General features: G+C 35.7%; 1 protein-coding gene across 7 annotated transcripts in view; it reads right to left on the bottom strand.

Moving 5' to 3' along the window:
* LOC132482953 (lysine-specific demethylase 6A-like) overlaps positions 1–20841 on the bottom strand; it is a 168865-nt gene that overhangs the window by 62238 nt on the left and 85786 nt on the right. For 4 of the 7 annotated variants that reach the window (XM_060088218.1, XM_060088221.1, XM_060088223.1 and 1 more), the window contains 8 exons: positions 10339–10432; positions 8663–8789; positions 5304–5402; positions 4957–5176; positions 4305–4439; positions 3697–3852; positions 1669–1764; positions 747–1058 (listed from right to left, as the gene is read on the bottom strand). In XM_060088218.1, the coding sequence (XP_059944201.1) occupies positions 747–1058; positions 1669–1764; positions 3697–3852; positions 4305–4439; positions 4957–5176; positions 5304–5402; positions 8663–8789; positions 10339–10432 (1239 nt within the window). Of the gene's footprint in view, positions 1–746; positions 1059–1668; positions 1765–3056; positions 3153–3696; positions 3853–4304; positions 4440–4956; positions 5177–5303; positions 5403–8662; positions 8790–10338; positions 10433–20841 lie in introns of all 7 variants that reach the window. The other 3 variants (XM_060088225.1, XM_060088222.1, XM_060088219.1) reach the window with 3 other exon arrangements.

Below are 20841 nucleotides of genomic sequence, written 5' to 3'. Positions count from 1 at the left end.
TTTCCCCTTCTAAATTCTCAGTTTTCTGCGACTGTACATCTTGGCTCTCACCTAAGCTACTTTCTCTGCATAATGCAAGTCACATTTTATTATAATTTATTGTTAGTGAAACCTTATTAGTCTTTTTACCACATTAAAATAAACACTTCACAGAGCACTTATTATATGAAGAAAATATTTGCAGATATTAAATACCTGCAATTAAAAAACATGGTCATGGGCTTCCCTGGTGGTGCAGCGGTTGAAGTCCGCCTGCCGATGCAGGGGACACGGGTTCGTGCCCCGGTCCGGGAGGATCCCATGTGCCGCGGAGTGGCTGGGCCCGTGAGCCATGGCCGCTGGGCCTGCACGTCCGGAGCCTGTGCTCCGCAACGGGAGAGGCCACAGCGGTGAGAGGCCCGCGTACCGCAAAAAAAAAAAAAAAAACATGGTCATGATGCCTTAATTCATTAAGCAATAGGATTTAAAAAAATTATAAGGCTGTGCTTTCTTCCTTCTTTGCCTTTATCTACAATAACCTAATTTATGTATATTAATTTATACTGGATAAAGAAATACACTCACGTGCACAGATGAGCTGACAATGTAGTATTAATATGGTTAACAAAATTCTCAGATAATTGTGAATTATTTAAAATTAGTTTTTAAAGATAATATTTCTTATATTTTAATTTTTTCTCTTCAAAATGTATACAAGTTAAAGAAAAACTACTATATAATAACAAAACAGCTAATCTTTCTTTTACCTGAGTGGAGTTAGATAGCTGTTTTCTCCATGGCTCTTCTGTGCTGCTGCTCAGGTTTTTGCAATTATGAGGTAGAGTGAGTGTGTTTTGCGGCAGATAAGGCACATTTCCATTACTTCCACTTCCTGTTATATAATTATCACCTACCAAAATGGTGTCTGTACTCCCTAGCATTTTTGATGTGCCGCAAGGAGTATCGCCTGCAGAAAAAGGTCCACTGGACAAAGGCTTTTCAAAACAAGCAGAGCGTACTTCAAGCTGAGAGACACTAGGTACTCTGGGTAGAACAGTAGTTTGTCCTGTTTGTCTCATCTTCAAAAACAAAAAAGAAAACCTGCTTGTATGACTTTGAAATGTATAATCAATACATTCCTAACTTTATCATAAAAGTCAATCTCTCTAGATTAAAAAACATACATTTTAGAAATGAAATGCTATGTTCATATGGGTAAAGCACAACCTTTTTCACTATAAGCTAAAGAAAGCTCTCATTAGTGGTATAAGGGCAAAAGAAAGCACTGAAAATTATAACTTAGTAATTTATAGGCCTTATTTCCCATCATAAACTAGGGGATTTCAAACAGCCATTCCATTACATTTATACCAAATCCCTGATAACAATCCTTAAAACATCTCCACCTCAGTATGAATATTTTGTTAATTATAAAAAAATAAAAGTAAGCCTACAGAACACACCTGAAATATGCAAAAAAATGTAAAATACTAGCTGTTATTTTCTAAACTAATTTGTGGCTATTTAAAGAAAGTGAACTGTCCGTTAGTGATATTTAAAGCTCAGATATATAAATTCTATTGACTACACATAGGAAGTAGAAATACATATTAAACTCTAAAAATATATTGTATTCAAGAAAAATACTTAACATAATGATAAATATCAGAATGAAAATGGTATACATACTTGTTGCATTAAGACAAGTTGAGTTTCCAACTGTCCCAGAATTAGTTTCTGTGCCGGACTGAAATTGTCTCTATTTACGCGCAGCTGTTCCAAGTGCTGGAAAAATGAAAAAGTATTCAAAGAAATAAATAAGTCACTATCAGGCAAAGTATCACTGAAAAGACTACAAACTCAGAAATTTTGAAGTGAAATACAGTGATTTCTAACCAAAAGTAATCAGTCCCAAAATGAAGTCCTTACAAAAAGCTAAGAAAAAGTAAAAAAACAAGAATTCATCTAAAGAAGGTAATTTTTATGTTTTGAGTTAAATACATGCACAGGAAATCACAATCTTCAAAGAGAAAGCTGTTTAACTGTAAGATGTGTTATAACAACAATGCTTAAGAGCAACATCGTTTATAAAATACTGGAAATGATATAAAAGTCCAACAATAGAAAACCAGTTGAATAATATATGGCTTCCGAGGAATTTTTTTTTTTTTTTTTTTTTTGCAGTACGCGGGCCTCTCACTGTTGTGGCCTCTCCCATTGCGGAGCACAGGCTCCGGAAGCGCAGGCTCAGCGGCCATGGCTCACGGGCCCAGCCGCTCCGCGGCATGTGGGATCTTCCCAGACCGGGGCACAAACCCGAGTCCCCTGCATCGGCAGGCAGACGCTCAACCACTGCGCCACCAGGGAAGTCCCAAACTTTTGATTATTTGTAGGAAAGGGAAATTAAGTGGATGGAGGCAGGAACTGGAAGAACTCTTTATACCTGTGCACCCTATATTCTAATAATTCGGGTTTTTAAAAATAAGTTTAATTATTTATTTATTTAATTTTGGCCGAGTTGGGTCTTTGTTGCCATGCACAGGCTTTCTCCAGTTGCGGCGAGCGGGGGTCACTCTTCGCTGTGGTGCGCAGGCTGCTCATTGCAGTGGCTTTTCTTGCAGGGGAGCAAGGGCTCTAGGCGCGCAAGCTTCAGTAGTTGTAGCATGCGGGTTCAGTAGTTGTGGCTCATGGGCTCTAGGGCACAGGTTCAGTAGTTGTGGTGCACGGGCTTAGATACTCTGCGTCATGTGGGATCTTCCCGGACCAGGGCTAAAACCTGTGTCCCCTGCACTGGCAGGCAGATTCTTAACCAGTGTGCTACCAGGGAAGCCCTCTAATAATTCTAAACTTCAAACATGAATATACCGCTTGTTTTAAAAAGGTAAAAAACAAAAATGAATTATGATCTCTATTCCTCTGAAAAATATAAGCTCATTATACTTATATACGTATTAATTTACACCATGTTTGAATGGCTTACTGCCATTCAATTTTAAGAATACCCAGAAAAGCTTAAAGTTTACTACCTCGACTGCATTAAAACATGGTGTTAAAACCATGAAAAGAATATTTCATACCTGTAATTTCTGTGGTGTCAAACACCATGAATGAACTTGTTGCTGTACTGAAGTATGTGAAACAGTATGGCCACTATTCCAGTTCTCAGAACTATTCTGAGGAAAATTTATTTGTAAAAATTAAAAAATACTTGGTTAAACTCATACACCAATAATTATGACTAGTGAGATACCAAATGACTAGGAATTGGAGTATTTACACATAAATAAAGCTTATCTTTTAAAATCATTTAAAAATTTTTTAATGTATAATCAATTTGGAAAATTATGAATTTGAATTGTCATTCATTCTTTAACTTCACCTTAAAAGGCTCGTATCTAAAAATGACTGAAAACTAACTCCAACACTTAATTTATTTTAATGTCTGAAGTGGTGGTATAAAGTACATTAAATTCATAAAAGCAGGGAAATGAATAAAATGACTTGATGAACAAAGTTATCACAACTTTCTATATTTCTATCACTACTTTCTATAAATGATCCTACAATTTCAGGGTAGGAAATACTGCTTATAATAGCAAAATAACAAAATCTTTTCAGTCTCTGATGTACATAGTTTAAAATTTAAGACAGGCACAATTACAGACTTTTAGCTTCACTTCTGATTGGGTTTTCCATTTCTCTAAAATGTATATATACCTTTGTTGGAGTAGATGTTCTTTTCCTCTTGGCAGGACTGGACAGGCCATCTACTTCGTTAGAAGTAATCATGGGTACTGGCAAGGGCTGTTGTGAAATTGGTGTTTGACTGAGGCCTAATACAGGTTCAGTATTTGGATGATGAACTTTGTAAGCCTAAGGATCACAGAAGTAAAACAAAAACATGGTTCTACATATTCTTAATTCATGCCTTCAAATTACAAAACTTTATAAGCTGCATACTTTCAAAATTACGTGGACATCATGGATTGCAACTGAAAATCAAAATCAAATGATGCATCAATGGAGGAATGTGTATCTTCTTTTGAAAAACTTGGTTTTTAAAACATTAAATAAACCACTGTATAACAGTCCCTTATAAAATCCCTTTTGAAATCATGAAACTATACAAAAGTTTTAAATTGGTAACCCAAGTTTTTTCCCATATCAGAGGAAGTTCTATTTTGATCTAAAATCCCTTTGTAATTAGATATGAAGGATTCAAATGTTTTTAAAAAGCCAATTCTACTGTAATTTAGGTCTGATCACTATCAACTGGAAAGAACCCTTAAAGCTGGGCACCTACAGAAGATAACCCAACTTCTCACCTGCTGTGCTGTGTTCATGGCACCCTGCCTGGAGGTAAGCTCTGCGGGTATTGGTAGGCTCCATGCCTCCTCAATACTAGGAAGTAATTTAGTTTTATTCTGTAGACTACCTTGTGGAAGGTTACACAACTGAGCCTAGGAAAAATTATGTAAAAAGCAAATTTAACACAGGACTACTTGAGTAATAGCAAGTCCACCAAAACTTCCTCAATGTAACAGGTATTTATTTTTTAAAGAAAGCAGATTATAAATTTGGGGTTTCAGATATATGCTAAGTATAAAGAGGGCAACTAGAATATACCTGCAAGAATCAGAACAAAGCTTAAGTTCTGTTTTTCAGAATTGCCATGGATACCTTCTCATGAAATTTCAAGCAAGAGTGAAAAACAATGTGTTTTTTTCTATAAAATGCTGTAACTTAAAAACATAGCACACAAAATCATGCAAATTAACATGCATCAACAAAATAAAGATGCAAAAGAACATTTTCAATACAGTATATCTTAAAGTGAAAAATAATATCACAAAATATTAAAAAGTACAGAAACAAGTTATTCACATCAAAACAAAAACAGACAAACTTTCCAGCCACCCTCCTGTGCCAGTTATCATATGGAAATGTCTTTTAAAATATGCTATTTTAAAAATTTACCTGTAAAAACTTAATTCTTCCTGTGAGCATAGAGCTATTAGTACAACTTTTGCTTCTAGTTGCATTTAAGTAGCATTTAATGGCATCCTGAGGTTGGTTGCAGGATTCATAGAGAGTGCCTAGGTCCATCCAGGCTGCTGCATGGCCATGGTCCAACTGTACAGCACAAATATAGGCCTGTAATGCATCCATAGGCTGATTTTGCTGCTGATAGAGTATACTGGAAAGAGAAATGAAGTTTTCTAAAACTGACTGGGTGTAAGATTATTACATAGTATATTAGACGTAGTTCACTGAACTTGTGTATCAATTAAAAATATTACAAATTTTACACACACAGGCCTTACCCTATTGAACACCAGGTATCTGCACTTGCTTCTGATTTATCAATAGACTGCCTGTAAGATATAAAGGCATCCTGAACTTTCCCAATACTTGAGTAGCACCTGAAAGAGGGGAGAAATAGGTATAGTTATAAATATATATATTTATATAAAGTATTCATAAATGCTTAAATTAACTATATTAGTTTACCAAAATTATATATATGGAAAGGAAAAATACTTATTAGCAACATACATGTTTTCATATAGATTTAGACACTGATTTTAATCTACATTATAATTTGCTGTTAAATGAACTTTCTTATGACTGCAAACACATGTTATATAATGAACTCTTTTCAAACCACTATAGCCCAAACTTGTTCACTGCTAGAGCTCTTTTTATATGTACTTTATACTCAAGCTTCTTATGCTACAAGAATATAGAGCTAGAAAACAAACAGAAATTAAATGTTGATTTTAATTTCACTGGCACATCCGAATTTTCCTTTCTGAACTTACAATACTCATAACAAACATTCCTTAACTCATGAAACATACAAAACTGAGATACAGTTAATATCAAATTGCATATAAAAAAGCGGTAAAAGTAAGTTTAAAAAATGGCTATTTGTGGGTTGAGAGACATCAGAAATGCCAGTACCAGAGAAAGAGATGCAATTTCAAAGAGTGCATACAACGTAAGAATCTGAGGCAGAATTTAAAAGGGAACAGTAATGCAAACAGGCACAGATATTAGAGACTATACGAATAGTAACAGACAAAAAATTTTTTTAACAAAACCAAATTTCAGATTACCAGACAAATGCCCTGTGTGTGTATATATGTATATATATACATATATTTATATATGTGTGTGTATATATATATATGTATATATATCTTTCCTAAATATTAGGAGAACTGGAAGTATTTCCTGAAACCAGCATTTTCACATTCCATTGTTTTTTGTTTTTTGGGTTTTTTTTGTCGTATGCCGGCCTCTCACCGTTGTGGCCCCTCCCTTTGCCAAGCACAGGCTCCAGACGCGCAGGCTCAGCAGCCATGGCTCACAGGCCCAGCCGCTCCGCGGCATGTGGGATCCTCCTGGACCAGGGCATGAACCCGTGTCCCCTGCATCGGCAGGCGGACTCTCAACCACTGTGCAACCAGGGAAGCCCTCACATTCCATTTTTTAAAAATCAAAACAAAAATTCAATGTGTCCACATTTGTCTAGTCCACTGACCAGGGCTCTTCTCTCCAGCACAAGTTGTCTAGGTTTCTCTGAGGTAGGCTGGTATAACAGAAGCAGTACTGAGTAAAGCTGGGTTCTACCTCTTTTTGTGACATTAATTAGCTATGTTACCTTCAAAAAAACCCACTTTACTTCTTTGAACTCATGTCCCCCATTTGTATTACAAGAGGGTGAACTAAGTTGCTGCCTGATCATTCCTAACTCTTAAAAGTTTTCTGACTGTGGGACACTATTTAACATTGTCATTACCAGTGTTATTACTGTATTACCCCATTCCTTTAACATACACATTCCAAACAAGAAGCAGCAATAATATGCAACACAGCCTTGAACACAGAGGTAACATATAGTCTCTGAAATATTAGGATAATCAAATCTCTGTAAGTTTTACCAGCAGTGAGATGCCCATTCAGAGTGCCAATAAGTTTTACAATATTTTTCACAAATTTGATTTTTCTATCAATAAAGCCAATTAGAAGCAATATATCAAAGGCAGAAGGTAAGATAAACAAAGTTATAGAAAAAAAGTTATATAAAAATAAACTGTCTAAAATGATAATCCTTAGCCCAAAAAGGTAAGTATGTTCTTGTTGAGAAATCGAGAATGTTCTGTACTTGCAGAAACTTTTATCCAAAAAAGTTAAAAACAAAGCGTATGCCAATGTTTTAAATTCAGATAACCTCTAATAAAACCCTCTGTGGAATACTGCTCTTCTTAAACAGATGAGAAAGTGCACCCTACTAAAATGCTGATTTTAAACATATTTCATTGCATCTTCATTGTACATGGCTGTGATTAAACAGAAACAACAATAAGGATCCCTTATACTAAGAAGTCACACACAATGTAAACTACATTATGCTACAAATTTTTATCTTGGATAAAAAGGAAAAAAATATCCTGGGTCATATTCTTTTAAGCTATACTAGCAAAGTGCTAATAAAAACCTAGTATTATATGTCACACCTCTCCCTCTTTCTAAAGATAAGCCTCTTTTATAATCACTGTATGAAGACAAATATTGTGCAAAGGTGGTAATAATAATAGCTCCAAACCCAAATGCCACTTATTTAGTTCACTTATTCCATTTATTAAATATTGGATTGAACCAGGCACATTGCAAGGCAATGGAAGATAGGAAAGATTCAGTTTCTCCTGGAGGACCTTTAGTAGAGGAGAAAAAACTAAGTAGACAAGCAACTCAAATTACACTGTTCTATAAGCCTGGGGAGACTACGAAAAAGTCCACTGAAAGTAGCTAACATTAATTCTTATTATACATAATAGAAAATCAAATATTTTTTAAAAGAACTATCCTAATACTAATCTAACACAAATATAAATATACTTTACTTTTTAAAACAGAAAGATATTAAAAACTAAAAATTAGGGGCTTCCCTGGTTGCGCAGTGGTTGAGAGTCTGCCTGCCGATGCAGGGGACACAGGTTCGTGCCCCGGTCCAGGAAGATACCACATGCTGCGAAGCGGCTGGGCCCGTGAGCCATGGCCGCTGAGCCTGCGCGTCCGGAGCCTGTGCTCCGCAGCGGGAGAGGTCACGACAGTGAGAGGTCCGCGAACCGCAAAAAAAAAAAAAAAAAAAAACCTAAAAATTAAAATTAACACAAAACCTAAGTTTGATTTAGACTTCATGTCAAACGTCCTAGAAAACAAAAAATTCAATGTGAAAAATAATGAGGCAAAATTCACAGTCAAACCAAGGACAACTAAATTTATAACCTTGAGAAAAGGTACCTGTCATATCTAATCTAATCCATTCATTAATAGGCGGAATAAAAATTCAGACCTCAAACAAGTTAAATAAACTTTTCCATAGGCTACTGGTGGTCCTCAGGTAAAATAAAAATGAATTTTCTGAAAATTCTTTAAAACTCTTTAAAACTCTGAAAACTAGTGATAATTCAAGTCACGTGAAGACAACATGAAAATAAAATCTAATAATCAAAATAAGAATTCCTCAGTAAAAGTACCTAACTTAGAGTGATCCAATTTTACCTCCCAAGAATCTCTATTATAATGTATTTAAAATGTCACTAAGCACATTATATTATTAACATTTTAGATTATAAATCAACTCTAGGCAACACACCCAAGTGTCTGGTCTCACCTGCCAAGGAAATACCAAGACTGGCCAGAATTAGGATCTGCCTCCAATGACTTTTGGAGATACTGAATAGCATAGCTTTCCTTGGTGGCTTTGTCTCCTTGTAGATCCACGTTATGATGCATCCATCCTATAATTAAACAATTGCAAGCATTTATCCATGATTAAACTATTCTTCTAGCTTCAAGAATACCATGAAGCACACAAATAAATTAAAATACCCTTTTAGTACATTTATTTGTTTATCTTGAATCAAACTTTCCCTAAATTTCAACCTACCAAAAGTAACTACCACAGAAAAATCCATTTTACTAAAAAGATATAATCAAAGTTATGAGGACTCTTAAAGAATAGAATGAAATTTGAAACATCAGGAGTACTGCATAGAAGCCATAGATAGATTCTCTTTTTCTAAATTTAATTTGGAAAAAAGTTGTCCAATTTATAAACCAAAAAATACAAAGATGATTAATTTACTTGTGCTTTAAAAGTTTATTGTGAAAACAATCTAGAAAGTCCATGCTTATCTCACAGGAATCAATAAAAGTAAAAATATTCAAAGATAAATCATTAAAAACAAAAACACCTTCCCAAAGATTCTACACTTTAATTACACTAATTGTTCTCATATAATCCTAAATATATCATTAGATCAAAAACAAAAACAAAATACCTCCAGGGATATATGGATATCTAAATGAAACACTGGTTCCAAAAGTTATAAAAGCAGTACAGTGCTTAATGAAGAGGTTTAGAGTTACAGCTACAGAGACAATGTTAAGACTGGATCATGAAAAAATGTTAAACATTTAAGACAAATAGAAATTAATGCTTCAGTTTTTAGTCCATTTACATGTATAAAATTACCTTTGCAAAACTATCACTTAGGCAGGAGTATTACTAATTGCTTTTGACATTATAGGTAAAATACTGCCATTATAAAAATATTCACATTATCACAAACTTGATTAAAATTTAGAAATCTACTCAAAACCAAAAACAGCGAAAGGAAAAACAAATTTTAAAAACCCAACCCATATATTAAATTATACATGATAAATAACCAACAAAATGAATTACTGAATATTCTTACTATCATCTGAGTAGTACTGATGTATTACTTATATGATTTTTGAACACCAAACCTTTGCTTTTAAAACATACGAATATAACAAGTAGCTGGAGAAAATAATGAACTCTTCTATAATTTTTAGGTGAGATAGTTCCATTAAGTCATACAATGAAATATATTGTATTTCAAGCTCAATAGCACTTACCTACCCATTTGAATTATTTCAATTCAATTGACTTCAGAGTGCTAAGCACATGGAAATATTCAAACCTCCTCCAGAGGTCAGTTACTAAGGGATAATTTTGAGAATTTAAAAGGACTAGTTGCACTGGACCACTGTATTTAGATAAATTTTGAGATGAACTATGCTAGATAGTAGGAATAAATATATTATCAACTCTTGACAAAAGAAGAGAAAAAATACATTTACAATATAAAATACTCATTTTAAATACCATCTCAAAATAATTTATGTCAAAATTAATCCTAAAACACAGAAGTTTAATGAAAACTTACTTTTAAGCAGGAGAGTTACAATTGCTCCCACCCACCAGTGCCAAATGTTTAAAATACTACAATATATAATAAAAAGTAAAATTTTATGTACCTAACTGTTGTAAAACAGTTGCTTTTACTTGTGCAGGTAGGTTTTCTGTCCCTAAAAGCTGTTCATAAGCTTCTTTTGCAGAGTGATACTTTCTCTAGAGAGTAGAAGATATTCAGAAGAAAAAAAAAAGATATATCAATAATACAACAAAAATAAAAGACTCATAATTATGGAGGACAGACTAGTGGTTACCAGTGGGGAAAAGGAGGGGGGAAGAGGCAAGATAGGGGCACTGGATTAAGAGGCACAAACTACTACATATCAAATAAATAATCTAAAAGAATATATTGCAGAACACAAGGAATATAGCCAATATTTTATAGTAACTACAAAGGGAACACAATCTTTAAAAACTGTGAATCTCTATGCTGCACAACTGAAACTTATATAATACTGTACATCAACTATACCTCAACTAAAAAAAAATAAACCTTCAAACAGAAGGCTTTAAACATCACTGTAGATGTTAAAAAGAAATTAATGGCATGATTTAATTAACTTTTCCAGTAATAAAGTGTAATAAACACTGAAGTATATGTGTATATATATCATAAAAATGTACTAGTATATGAAGATTTAGACAATAATATTTTATAAGTTTCAATTATTTAAAAAAATGAACGTAAAGAGTTCTAATTTATTAACTGAGTATTTTACTGTGGACCACCATGTCTCAAAATAACTAACAACCAATAAAATTACCCTTCAATATAACAAGGTATTAGTAAAATATGGCATTTATAACATTTGCTGTATCTCAAAAGTTACAAAGAAAATAACTCCAACCTCAGACATGATTTAATAACATTCACAAGGCTGGATAAATATTCTACCAGCAAATGTATAATTAACCTAGAAAAACTTTTGAAGATATGGACATCTTATAAAGCAAATACAGGTGCTACTACTATCCTTTACAAACTCTAAGACTGAGGAAAAGTAGTTATTGTCTTGATTTGCATTTTGAAATTTATTACTTTTTAATAGAAAATACTTTTGGAAAATGTTCATAAATAAAAATGGTTTTTAAAGACATAACATTTCCCATAGATACGATACAACGCTCATATTAAAAGTACAGGCAGGGCTTCCCTGGTGGCGCAGTGGTTGAGAGTCTGCCTGCCGATGCAGGGGGACACTGGTTCGTGCCCGGTCTGGGAAGATCCCACATGCGGCAGAGCGGCTGGGCCTGTGAGCCATGGCCGTTGAGCCTGTGCGTCCGGAACCTGTGCTCCGCAATGGGAGAGGCCACAACAGTGAGAGGCCCGCGTACGCAAAAAAAAAAAAAAAAAAGTACAGGCAAATTTACAAATGAGACCATTGCCCACAGTTCTCCTTTAAAAATTATTAGTAAGACTAAAACCTATTATTGTTACTGTGATATTAAACACAACTCTTCCAAAATAACAGAAAAAATTAAAAAGAGAAAATCCAAAGTATGATCTCTTTAAAACATACTTGGGAGTGGCACACATATATACACTACCAAACATAAAACAGCGAGAGGGAAGCAGCTGCTGCATAGCACAGGGAGATCAGCTCAGTGCTCTGTGACCACCTAGAGGGGTGGGATGGGGAGGGTGGGAGGGACGGAGACGTAAGAGGGAAGAGATATGGGGACATATGTATATGTATAACTAATTCACTTTGTTATAAAGCAGAAACTAACACACCACTGTAAAGCAATTATACTGCAATAAAGGTGTTAAAAAAAACACATACTTGGAAAAACAACTGTTTTAGACATTTAAAACTTATTTTAAAAACGGATGATAAAGTCATTTCCAGGACATTTTTATTAAATGAGCAAAGCAATATGATTCATTAAAATGTATAAACTGGTGATAAAAATACTGAGTTTTTACTTTAACCAAATGAGACAAGGAAAGAAGAAGAAAAAACCCATCTCTTTTTTTATCTCTATCATATACTCATATACATATGTACATACACACGTGTATACATAGGAAAGCCATGGCTTTAACGCAGACAGCAAATCAACATCCACAAAGAAGCCAACACTTACAAGGATAAACACTTCCCCAAGCATGAACATCTACAGTTAATAAATTCAGCAGGATACAAAATTAACAATCAAAAATCAGCTGCATTTCTATATGCTAGCAGAGAATAATTTAAAAAGGAAATTACGATAACAAGTTAACTTATCACTAGAAACAAAATTAATTTAAAATAAATTTACCGGGCTTCCCTGGTGGCTCAGTGGTTAACAATCTGCCTGCCAATGCAGGGGACACGGGTTCAAGTCCTGGTCCGGGAAGATCCCACATGCCACGGAGCAACTAAGCACGTGTGCCACAACTACTGAGCCTGCGCTCGAGAACCAGCAAGCCTCAACTACTGAAGGCTGTGCACCTACAGCCTGTGCTCCACAACAAGAGAAGCCATCGCAACAAAAAGTCTGCGCACCACAACAAAGAGTAGCCCTCACTCACAGCAACTAGAGAAATCCCACGTGCAGCAACGAAGACCCAACGCAGCCAAAATTAAAATAAATGTATTTAAAAATTAAAAAATAACAATTAAATGAATTTACCAAATATGTGACTTGTGTACAAAACACCACACTTTCTTTATCTACTCATCTGTTATTGATTGTTTCCACATCTTGTCTATTGTTAGTGGTTCAACAAACACAGGACAATTCTTATTTTTTTAATGTATTTATTTTTATTATTTATTTTTTATTTCTGGCTGCGTTGGGTCTTCGTTGCTGCACGCGGGCTTTCTCTAGTTGCAGCGAGCAGGGGCTACTCTTGGTTGTGGTGCACGGGCTTCTCATCGCGGTGGCTTCTCTTGTTGTGGAGCACAGACTCTAGGCGCTCAGGCTACAGTAGTTGTGGCTCACGGCTCTAGAGCGTAGGCTCGGTAGTTTTGGCGTATGGGCTTAGTTGCTCCGTGGCATGTGGGATCTTCCCGGACCAGGGCTCAAACCCGTGTCGCCTGCATTGGCTGGTGGATTCGTAACCACTGAGCCACCAGGGAAGCCCCATTTCAATTTTTTTGAATAAACACTCAAAGGTTGGAATACTGGTTGGATCCTATGACACTTTAATTTTTGAGGAATCTTCATACTCCTTCTGCACTGGCTGCACCATTCTGCATTCCCACCAACAATGTATGGGGGCTCCAATTTCTCCACATCCTCACCAACACTTGCTTTCTTTTGTTTTTTCATAATAGCATTTAGACAGATTTTAACTAATGTATTTATATATATATATTTAGACATGTTTTTGCACACTTAATAAACTGTAGTACTGGGTAAACATGACTTTTAAGTGCATTGGGAAACCAAAAAATTCATGTGACTTGCTTTATTGCAATATTTACTTGATTGCAGTGGTCTGGAACTGAACCTGCAATATTTGTGAAGTATTCCTGCATTAAGGTAACAACACTTCCTGAAGCGATTTAAGGATTCAATGTAATCTCTATCAAACTCCCACTGTATTTGCCAGAAATTTTAAAAATCATCCTAAAGTTCATATGGAATTTCAAAGCGCCTCAAATTCAAACAATCTTGGGGGGTAAAAAAGAACAAAAATTCAATTATTTACACATCCTGGGTTAAAAACTTTCATTTTTTCATCATATACTACACCTTTATCTTTTTCATTCATCATTACTACAAAACTGCTAAAGGGAGAAATAATCCAGGTGTTTACTCACAGATGAACAGAAATAGAATTTGATATACATATATGGAGTCATCCCTGATATCTTCAGGGGATTAGTTCCAGGACCTTAGCGGATGCTCAAGTCACTTATATATGCAAAATGCAGTAGTAGATGTGTATAACCTATGCACATCCTTACATTTGTCTTCTTCATCTCTAAATTTCTTATAATACCCAGTTCAATGTAAATGCTATGTAAATAGTAGCTGGAACGTAGTAAGTTCAAGTTTTGCTTTTTGGAACTTTCTGGAATTTCTTTCCCAAATATTTTTGATCTGAGCTTGGCTTAATATGAATATGCAGAACCCACGGACAGTGAGGGCTGACTGCACATATAATGGAATGTTATTCAGCCTTAAAAAATAATAAAATTCTGATACATGCTACAACATGGAAGAACCTTGATGGTATTAGGCTAAGTGAAATAAGTAATACACAAAAGACAAATATTGTAGGAGCCTATTTATATGAATCAGCCTGCCAATGCAGGGGACACGCGTTCGAGCCCTGATCAGGGAAGATCCCACATGCTGCAGAGCAACTAAGCCTGTGCACCACAACTACTGAGCCTGCACTCTAGAGCCTGCGAGCCACAACTACTGAGCCCATGGCCACAACTACTGAGCCCATATGCCACAACTACTGAAGCCCGTGCACCTAGGGACCGTGGTCCACAACAAGAGAAGTCACTGCAATGAGAAGCCCACGTACCGCAACGAAGAGTAGCCCCCGCTCGCCTCAACTAGAAAAAGCCCACACGTGGAAACAAAGAACCAAAGCAGCCAAATAAATAAATAAATAAATAAAATCAATTAATTAATTTAAAAACATCTAATACTGTTTATTAAGGAGCTAAAAAATAAGGAATATAATAAACACAAAGGCAGATGGAAGGAAATAATGAATATGGAGAGCAAGAAAACAAAAGATAAACACGGAAATCAATAGCTGAATCTTTGAAAAGATCAACATTAACAAACTTAGGTGGACTGATAAAAATATAGGAAGACCAAATCACAAATCATAAATTAAAGTGAGACACTACTAACCTCATAAAAATAAAGTGTTAAGAGAATACTACGAAAAACTGTATGCCAAAAAATTATATAACCTAGATGAAATGGACAAATTCCTATAGACATGTACATTACCAAAACTGACCAAAGAAGAAATAGGAAAATCTCAACAGACCTATAAACAGTGAAGAAACGGACTCAGGATTCATGAATCTCCAAAGGAAAATTATGAAACAAGTGTCTTCCCTGGGGAATTCCACCAAACATTTAAGAAAAATGAACAGCAATTCTGAAATCCTTTGTAAAAAATGAAAACAGAGGGAAAACTTCCTAATGCATTCTATGAGGTCAGTATTATCTCGATATCAAAACCAAAGACATTTTATTTAAAAAAAGAAAACTACAAACCAATATCCTTTATGCATATTTATGCAAAAATTCTCAAAAGAATACTAACTTACTGAATTCAGCATCATATTAATAAAAAATGAAGTAGGACTTATTCCCAGAATGAAAGGGTGGTTCACTCAATGTAATATTGCACATTAACAGAAAGAAGTCAAAAGAACATATGATCAGCTCCACTGATGCAGAAAAAGAATTTCACAAAATGTGACAAAATTCAGCATCTTTTCATGATAAAAAATATTCACCAGGACTTCCCTGGTGGCGTGTGGTTAAGAATCCCCCTGCCAATGCATGGACACTGGTTCCAGCCCTGGTCCGGGAAGATCCCATATGCCATGGAGCAACTAAGCCTGTACACCACAACTACTGAGCCTGTGCTCTAGCACCCATGAGCCACAACTATTGTGCCTGTGTGCCACAACTACTGAAGCCCGTGTGCCTAGAGCCCATGCTCTGCAACAAAAGAAGCCACCATAATGAGAACTGAGAACCCAGTGCATTGCAACGAAGAGTATCCCCCACTCACCACTAGAGAAAGCCCATGCACAGCAATGATGACCCAATGCAGCCAAAAATTAATTAATTAATTAATTTTTAAAAATACTCACCAAATTAGGAATATAGGGGAACTACTTCAATCTGATTAAGGGAACTTTTGAAAAACCAAAGGGATTACATAGCAGCTTTATTCGTAACTGCCACAATTTGGAAGAAACCATTATATCCTTCAGTAGATGAATGGATAAATAAACTTGGTTCATCCAGACAATGGAATATTATTCAGAGCTAAACAGAAATGAGGTATCAAGCCATAAAATGATATGAAGGAAACTTAAATGCATATTACTAGAACCCAACCACAGTCTCTATGAAAAGACCTATGAAAGTCTCTATGAAAGTCTCTGTGAAAAGACCACAGTCTCTATGATTCCAACTCTCTGATATTCTGGAAAAGGCAAAACTATGAAGGCAATAAAAGACCTGTGATTGTCAGGGATTGGGGGAGGCAGAAAGGTTAACTGGAAGAGAACAGAGGATTTTCAGAGCTGTGAAAACACTCTGTATGATACCATAATGATAGATAAACATAATTATACATTTCTCCAAATCCACAGAATGTACAACACTAAGAATGAACCGTAATGTAAACTCTGAACTTTGGGTGATGATGGGTTGTCAACGTACGTTATTAACTGCAACAAATGTACCACTCTGGTGGGGAGTGTTAATAACACGGAAGGCTATGGGGCAATAAATATATACAAAATCTCTGTACCTTCTCTGCAATTTTGCAGTGATCCTAAAAATGCATGGGAAAAAAAGACTTAAAAAAATAGTGAACATAACACACAATGCTGAAAAAGTGAAAGACTACCCACTAAAACCAATAAAGAGACAAGGATATCTATTTTCACTTCAGCATTCAAAATTTTCTCCAGAGGACTTAGGCAAGAAAAATAAAAGATATCTGACTTGGAAATGAAGAAGTTAAATTATTGTATCTGCAGATGACATGACCATTTTAATGACTAATTCAATTACTTTGAAAGAGGACTCTTCAGGCCTCTCAAACTCTCCTTCAGTGAATTTTGCTACTTTGTGTCTTTTAAGGAATCGATCCATTTTATCTAAGTTATAAAATTTCCGGGTGTAGAGCTGTTCAGGCATTCCCTTACCGAACTGGTAATGTAAGTGGACTGAGTTGTGATATGATGCTTGGTTTTATATGTCAGCTGACTGGGCTAAGGAATGCCCAGACTGCTAATGAATCATTATTGCTGGGTGTATCTGTGAAAGTATTTCTGGAAGAGATTCCATTTGGATGGATAGACGGAGTAAAGAAGATTGCCCACCCTCCCCAATGTGGGTAGGCATCAGCCAATACCAACACAAAAAAAAGGCAGTGGAAGTGTAACTTTGCTCACTGCCTGCTTGAGAATGGGACGTCATCTTCTGCTTTCAGATCCTCGAACTTGCGGTTCTTGAACTAAAGAACTATACAGATTTGGAGTAAAGTTTCTTTGGCTTGCAGACACAATTCCATCAGCAAGTTCCTATAATAAATGTACACACACAATATATATATACATACACACATACTATATATATATATATATATATATATATATATATATATATATATATATATATATACATGCAAACATATACACACCCATATGCTCCTATTCGCTGTTTCTCTGGAAAATCCTGGCTAATACAAGTGACAACCCCTCTTTCTTCTTTTTCTTTTCTTTCTTTCTTATTTATCTGTTGAAATTTTTTAAATGTTCTTCATTGTGATGATTACCCCTCAACACATGAATGAAATGAAAGAGGATTTATCTTCTTTCATTCTTCATAATGGTAGGTGTGTCTTCTTTTTTTCCTCCCATAGCTGAAACTGAGGTCTATCAAATCTGTTAACAAACAACAAGTTTTCAATTTTGTTCATACTGTTTTTTCTTTTCAATTTCATTGATGTCTGATCTTATCTACTTAGTTTCTTCCTTCTGCTTGCCTTCTGCTTAATTTGCTCTAATTTCTCTCAAGGTAAAAGCTGAGGTTACTGACGTTAGGTCTTTCTCATTTTCCATACAAGCATTTAAGCTATACATTTCATTCTAAGCTAACTCTCTAACCACAACCCACAAATTCTGAGGCTGTATTTTCACTTTTATAATTAAATTTTTTTTTAGTTTTTCTTGTGACTCCTTTTAGACCCATAGTTTAGAACTATACTGTTAAATGTTCAACTATATGAGAATTTTTTTGCTACCATACCGTCACGAGCTTATAATTACATTGTGTTTTAAGAACGTACTTAGTATAATTTGTTATAAACTCTTTTAAAGTTTGTATATAAACTCTTTTAAACTTTCAAGGTGTAGTCCATGGGACAGAAGGTTACCTATGTTAACGAATGCTCCATGTACCATGAAAGCTGTTAAGATTCTACTATTGACTGTGTGTTCTATATAAGTCAATCAGTTCATAACATGATTGATAATACTGTTATTTAGACTGATTAAATTGACTGATCATACACTGTTCAACTTATCCTGAATATATTTTTTTCTGTAGTTGATTATTCATTTATTAAATAAGGCTTGTTAAGATTCCAGGGAGAATAGCTGATTCAGCTACCTCTCATAACCTCATGTATTTTGATGCTCTGTTGCCAGCTGTACCCATGTTAGGATCCTTATGTCCTTTTGGAGAATATATTTCTATATTCCTTTGCTTAAAAGGTGTCTTTGTCTTTAGATTTAACTGAGTTTATAAAATATACCCATAACAAATCTAACCACATCACAAAGAATACTATACCATTTCCAAGTATAGTGAGTGTAGCTATCCTTTCTCAGAATATTTCCAATTTCTCCTTCCTGTCCCTATTAATATTGTTATTTCATTTTATATACCCATATGCTATAAACACCCAATATACTGTATACTGTCACTATTAATGTCTTAAGGAAGAAGATATTGAGGGACATCCATGGTGGTTCAGTGGTTAAGAATCTGCCTGCCAATACAGGGGACACGGGTTCGAGCCCTGGTTCGGGAAGATCCCACATACCACGGAGCAACTAAGCCTGCGCACCATGACTACTGAGCCTGTGCTCTAGAGCCCGAGAGCCACAACTACTTAGTCCACGTGCCACAACTGCTGAGGCTGCATGAGACAACTACTGAAACCTGTGCGCCTAGAGCCCATGCTCTGCATCAAGAGAAGCCACCGCAATGAGAACCCCGTGCACCGCAACAAAGAATAGCCCCCACTTGCCACAACTAGAGAAAGCCCGTGCACAGCAACAAAGACCCAGTGCAGCCAAATATAAATAAATTTCTTTTTTTTAATTATTTCTCCAACACATTACAAAATAAATTTCAATCTTAATTTTGTCTAATTTATAGAAAAATGTAAACATACTACAGAGTTCTAATAGAGTTACACTAAATTTTCCGTATTATTAATATTAGTATGGCATACATCACAATGAATGAACCAACGTGGATATACAGTTATTATTGAAACCCATACTCTATCCAATGTCCCTTTTACCTAATATCATTTTGCTGTTTCAGGATACCACATTTCATTTAGTTGACATGTCTCCTTCAGTTCCTTTTGACTATTATAGAGTCTCAGGTTTTGACTAGTTTAATAGAAGATTATAGTAGCACTGGCAAGTACTTTTTAAGAGTTCTGTGTATTTGGAGTTTGTGTGATATTTTCCTCCTGGTTAGAATGGGGAAATGTGTTTTCAGAATGAAGACTATAGAGGTAAAGTACTCTTCCCATCATCTCGTATCAAGGATACATCATATCAAACATGACCTACTACTGATGCTGTTAACTATGTTCACCTGGCTAACATACAGTGTTCGTCAGTTAGCTCCACTGAAAAGTTCCCCACCACTAACTCTTTCAACAAATGTACTCTCTGGACAGAAGTCATCATTCTCAGTTCACACTTAAGAGAAGCACCTCTTTAATGGGGGAGTATATAATTAATTTGTAATTCTTCTCTGAAAAGATATAGCACCGGTCATAGAATTCTACGAAGGTAGATTCTATTCTTTCAACACTTGAAAGGGGTATTTTACTCCCATACTCTTTGCGCCTGCATGGTTCTGATAAGAAGTCTTGCAATGATTTTTATCCTGATTCATCTGCAAGTACGATGGGTTTTCTGATCATTTCTTTTTCTTATTAGGATAGTGATAATCAAGAGTTTTATGCTTTGTCTTTTTTTTTTTTTTTTTTTTTTGCGGTACGCGGGCCTCTCACTGTTGTGGCCTCTCCCGTTGCGGAGCACAGGCTCCGGATGCGCAGGCTCAGCGGCCATGGCTCACGGGCCCAGCCGCTCCGCAGCATGTGGGATCTTCCCGGACCAGGTCATGAACCCGTGTCCCCTGCATCGGCAGGCGGACTCTCAACCACTGCGCCACCAGGAGAGCCCTGTCCTTTCATTTTTAAGCCCTTTTTTCTCCTTACAATTATTTATGTTCAATTGTCACTGAATTCATTGCATAAGGTCTACCTAATCATTCATGATATGATTACTTCTAAACAAAACCTGGATTATATTTATCTTTATGTACAATTTTCAATCCGTTCATAAAAATGAATTCTGGGGCTTCCCTGGTGGCACAGTGGTTGAGAGTCCGCCTGTCGACGCAGGGGACATGGGTTCGTGCCCCAGTCTGGGAAGATCCCACATGCCGCGGAGCGGCTGGGCTCATGAGCCATGGCCACTGGGCCTGTGCGTCCGGAGCCTGTGCTCCACAGCGGGAGAGGCTGCAACAGTGAGAGGTCCGTGTACTGCAAAAAAAAAAAAAAAAAAAAAAAAAAACAAATATAACATTACAGT

The sequence above is a fragment of the Mesoplodon densirostris genome (assembly GCF_025265405.1).
Source record: "Mesoplodon densirostris isolate mMesDen1 chromosome Y unlocalized genomic scaffold, mMesDen1 primary haplotype SUPER_Y_unloc_1, whole genome shotgun sequence".
NCBI lineage: Eukaryota > Metazoa > Chordata > Mammalia > Artiodactyla > Ziphiidae > Mesoplodon > Mesoplodon densirostris.
Note: the sequence above shows the minus strand (reverse complement) of the source record. Positions and strands in the feature narration are given on the sequence as shown.